Source organism: Nerophis ophidion, linkage group LG01 (assembly GCF_033978795.1).
Source record: "Nerophis ophidion isolate RoL-2023_Sa linkage group LG01, RoL_Noph_v1.0, whole genome shotgun sequence".
Taxonomy (NCBI): Eukaryota; Metazoa; Chordata; class Actinopteri; order Syngnathiformes; family Syngnathidae; genus Nerophis; species Nerophis ophidion.
Window position 1 is genome coordinate 15,292,557 of NC_084611.1, and position 5,000 is coordinate 15,297,556.

At 31.5% G+C, this 5,000-nt stretch overlaps 1 protein-coding gene across 1 annotated transcript in view; it reads right to left on the reverse strand.

Moving 5' to 3' along the window:
- LOC133550915 (LIM domain transcription factor LMO4.1-like) overlaps positions 1–3,873 on the reverse strand; it is a 10,260-nt gene extending 6,387 nt beyond the window's left edge. Inside the window, exons 1-2 of the mRNA XM_061897064.1 lie at positions 3,658–3,873; positions 3,484–3,580 (exon numbers count right to left, since the gene is read on the reverse strand). Of these exons, the coding sequence (XP_061753048.1) occupies positions 3,484–3,580; positions 3,658–3,872 (312 nt within the window). The 5' untranslated portion in view covers position 3,873. The remainder of the gene's footprint in view (positions 1–3,483; positions 3,581–3,657) is intronic.
- Between the last annotated feature and the right edge of the window lie 1,127 nt (positions 3,874–5,000).

Here is a 5,000-nt window from a genome sequence, read left to right on the forward strand (position 1 = left end):
AATACTTGGAAGTATGCTAACGTCGCTAATATTAGGCTAACGTTTTTTATGCTAGCTTTTTAGCTAATTTTGTATGTTTCACACTTATAAAAAATGGTGCTATATGGTACTTTCTCCTGTCATGTGCATGCTAACGTTGGCATGCTAACGTTTTTAATGCATATTTTTATGTTTAAACCTAACATTTTTAATACTTGGAAGTATGCTAACGTCTCTAATATTAGGATAAGGTTTTATGCTATTTTTTTTAGCTAATTTTGTATGTTGGCATGCTAATGTTTTTAATGCAGATTTTTAGCTAATTTTGTATGTTTAAACCTAACAATTTTAATACTTGGAAGTATGCTAATGTCGCTAATATTAGGCTGACGTTTTTTATGCTAGCTTTTTAGCTAATTTTGTATGTTTTACACTTATAAAAAATGGTGCTATATGGTACTTTCTCCGGTCATGTGCATGCTAACGTTGGCATGCTAACGTTTTTAATGCATATTTTTAGCTAATTTTGTATGTTTACACCCAACAATTTTAATACTTGAAAGCATGGTAACGTTTCTAATATTAGGCTAAGGTTTTATGCTATCTTTTTAGCTAATTTTGTATGTTTAAAGCTAACAATTTTAATACTTGGAAGTATGGCAACGTATCTTATATTAGGGATAAAGTTTTTTATGCTAGCTTTTTAGCTAATTTTATATGTTTCACACTTATAAAAGATAGTGCTTTACGGTACTTTCTCCGGTCATGTGCATGCTAATGTTGGCATGCTAACGTTTTTAATGCATATTTTTAGCTAATTTTGTATGTTTACACCTAACAATTTTAATACTTGGAAGTATGGTAACGTCTCTAATATTAGGCTAAGGTTTTATGCTATCTTTTTAGCTAATTTTGTATGTTTAAAGCTAACAATTTTAATACTTGGAAGTATGGCAACGTATCTTATATTAGGCTAAAGTTTTTTATGCTAGCTTATTAGCTAATTTTGTATGTTTTACATGCACGAAAAATAGTGCTATCTGGTACTTTCTCCGGTCATTTGCATGTTAATGTTAGCATGCTAATGTTTTTATGCATGTTTAAGCTAATTTTGTATGTTTAAACCTTAAAATGTTAATACATGAAAGTATGCTAACGTCTCTGAGAGTGTTAGCATGTTTTTAGCTATTTTTTTATGTTTAAAGCTAACAATTTTAATACTTGGTAGTGTAGTAACGTCGCTAATATTAGGCTAATGTTTTTTTATGCTAGACTAACATTTTATGCTGGCTTTTTAGCTAATTTCATATGTTTTACACCAACAAATAGGTTTTGGAAATAGAAAAAAAAAGAGAGAAAAAAAAAAAGGTAAATATCTTTATGATATTTCTTATCTTGAGAGCATGCTAACGTCTCTTATTTTAGACTAATATTTTATGTTAGCTTTTTAGCTAATTTCATATGTTTTACACCAACAAATAGGTTTTGGAAATACAAAAAAAAAAAAAGGTAAATATCTTTACGATATTCTTTTCTTATCCGGTCACGTGCACGCTAATGTTAGCCTGCTATCTTTAGCATGCTATCGTTAGCATGCTAACATTTATTTATATATATATATATATATATATATATAATTTTTATTTTTTTTTACTAATTTTGTATGATTAGCTTTTTAGTTAATTTCATATGTTTTACACCAACAAAGAGGTTTTGGAAATACAAAAAAAAAAAAAAAAAAAAGGTAAATATCTTAATGATAGTTTTTCTTATCCGGTCACGTGCACGCTAATGTTAGCATGCTAACATTTTGATATATATATATATATTTTTTAGCTAATTTTGTATGATTAAACCTAATAATCATGAATTTTAATACTTGGTGCTATCTTGAAAGTATGCTAACGTCTCTTATTTTATGCTTTCTTTTTAGCTAAATTAATATGTTTTACACCAACAAATAGGTTTTGGAAATACAAAAATGAAAAAAGATAAATATCTTTACGATATTTTTTTCTTATCCGGTCACGTGGACGCTAATGTTAGCATGCTATCGTTAACATGCTATCATTGGCATGCTAACATTTTTATAATTTTTTATTTTTTTAGCTAATTTTGTATGATTAAACCTAATAATCATGAAGTTTAATACTTGGCGCTAGCTATCTTGAAAGTATGCCAATGTCTCTTATTTTAGACTAACATTTTATGCTAGCTTTTTAGCTAATTTCATATGTTTTACGCCAATAAATAGGTTTTGGAAACATAAAAAAAAAAGAAAAAAAAAAGGTAAGTATCTTTATGATATTTTTTTGTTATCCGGTCACGTGCACGCTAATGTTAGCATGCTATTGTTAGCATGCTAAGATTTTATAATTTTAATTTTTTTTGGGGGGGGGCTAATTTTGTATGATTAAACCTAATAATCATGAATTTTAATACTTGGCGCTATCTTGAAAGTATGCTAACGTCACTTATTTTAGACAAATATTTTATGGTAGCTTTTTAGCTAATTTCATATGTTTTACACCAACAAATAGGTTTTGGAAACACAAAAAAAAAAAAAAAGGTAAATATCTTTATGATATTTTTCTGTTATCCGGTCACGTGCACGCTAATGTTAGCATGCTATCGCTAGCATGCTATTGTTAGATTTTTATAAAATTTTTTTTTTTTAGCTAATTTTGTATGATTAAACCTAATAATCATGAATTTTAATACTTGGCGCTATCTTGAAAGTATGCTAAGGTCTCTTATTTTAGACTAACATTTTATGCTTGCTTTTTAGCTAATTTTCGTATGTTTTACACCAACAAATAGGTTTTGGTAATACAAAAAAAAAGGTAAATATCTTTACGATATTCTTTTCTTATCCGGTCACGTGCACGCTAATGTTAGCATGCTATCGTTAGCATGCTAACATTTTTATATACACACACATATATATATATGTATATATATATAAGTTTTTTTTATTTTTTAACTAATTTTGTATGATTAAACATAATCATGAATTTTAATACTTGGCGCTATCTTGAAAGTATGCTAACGTCTTTTATTTTAGACTAACATTTTATGTTAGCTTTTGAGCTAATTTCATAATTTTTACACCAACAAAATCGGTCACGTGCACGCTAATGTTAGCATGCTATCGTTAGCATGCTAACATTTCCCAAATTTTTTTTTTTTTTTAGCTAATTTTGTATGATTAAACCTAATAATCATGTATGTTAATACTTGGCGCCATCTTGAAAATACAGTTTTATACTAGTTTTCAGCTAATTTTGTATGTTTTACAGCTCCAAATAATGCTTTATGGTATTTTTTAACTTTATGGGGTCACGTGCAAGAAAGAAGGCAGCATGTTTGTGTGTAAAGGAAGCGTGGTCGACGTGTGCCCGCACGTCTGAGGGCGGAAGCGCACAATGAACTTCCTTCCTGGCGACGAGGGACTCTACCACATGTTGGTGTGAGAGGAGCGGCGGCCGGGAGTTATGGACTTACCTTCAGGTGGTAAACGTTTCCCTGCGCCCTCATCACCATCTCATTGGCGGGGATGGACTGTCCGCAGGCGCTGCACGCCCCGCTGTGCCCGAACAGCCTGCAGGTGTTTGAAAAAAAGCACATTTGTCATTTGCTCCAGCGCGGGGGTGACTCGGGTCTTTGAGTCTTTGGGACCTGATGTAGTCGCTGCGACACAGGATCATGCCGCCCTTGCTGTAGCAGCTGCTGCCGATGTCGCCCAGCTGGGCCTGGCAGCAGGAGCACTTCAGGCAGCGGGTGTGCCAGTAGCGCTCCATGGAGAAGAGCAGGAAGCGCTCGGCGATCTTCCCCCCGCACCCCGCGCACCACCTGGGGGCCGGAGGTGCGGCCGACACCTGGCTGTTCACCATCCTGCCCGCCGGCCCCGGCACGCAGAGGAAGCAGGAAAGAAGGAAAAAAGAAAAAAGGCCAACGTGACAAATCGTTATCTGCGGCTTCACACCGAATCACGAGCACAGGTGTGCGGTAGTCCTTGGTTTTCTTGTTACTTGGTCCTTGTTTTTATTAGTCCTTGTTTTTGTTTTTATTATTCCTCGTTTTTGTTTTTAATAGTCCATAGTTTTGTTTTTAATAGTCCTTGTTTTTGTGTTTTTATTAGTTCTTGTTTTTATTAGTCCTTGTTTTTGTTCTTTTTAGTCCCATGTTTTTGTTTTTATTAGTCCATGTTTTTGTTTTTACTATTCCTTGATTTTGTTATTAATCCATGTTTTTCTTTTTATTACTCCATGTTTTTCTTTTTAATAGTCCTTAATTTTGCTTTTATTAGTCCATGTTTTTGTTTTTATTAGTCCATGTTTTATTAGTCCATGTTTTTCTTTTTACTAGTCCTTGATTTTGTTTTTATTAGTCCATGTTTTTGTTTTTAATTAGTCCTTGTTTTTGTTTCAGTCCTTGTTTTTGTTTTTTATTAGTCTTTATTTTTGTTTTTATTAGTCCTTGTTTTTGTTTTTATTAGTCCATGTTTTTCTTTTTGTTAGTCCTTGATTTTGTTTTTATTAGTCGCTGTTTTTTGTCCATGTTTTTGTTAGTCTAGTTTCTATTTTTTTAGACTGTTTATTTTTTTTTGTCCATGTTTTAGTTTTTTTAGTCTGTGTTTTTTTTTTTGTCCAAGCTTTTGTTTTGTTTTCTGTCCATGTTTTTACTCCATGTTTTTGTTTTTACTAATCCTTCATTTTGTTCTTTTTAGTCCATGTTTTTGTTTTTATTAGTCCATGATTTTCTTTTGATTAGTCCTTGATTTTGTTTTTATTAGTCCATGTTTTTGTTTTTAATCGGTCCCTGTTTTTGTTTTTATTATTCCATGTTTTTCTTTTTATTAGTCCTTGATTTTGTTTTTATTAGTCCATGTTTTTGTTTTTAATTGGTCCTTATTTTTGTTTATTAGTCCTTGTTTTTGGTTTTCATTAGTCCTTATTTTTGTTTTTATTAGTCCTTGTTTTTTTTTTATTAGTCCATGTTTTTCTTTTTGTTAGTCCTTG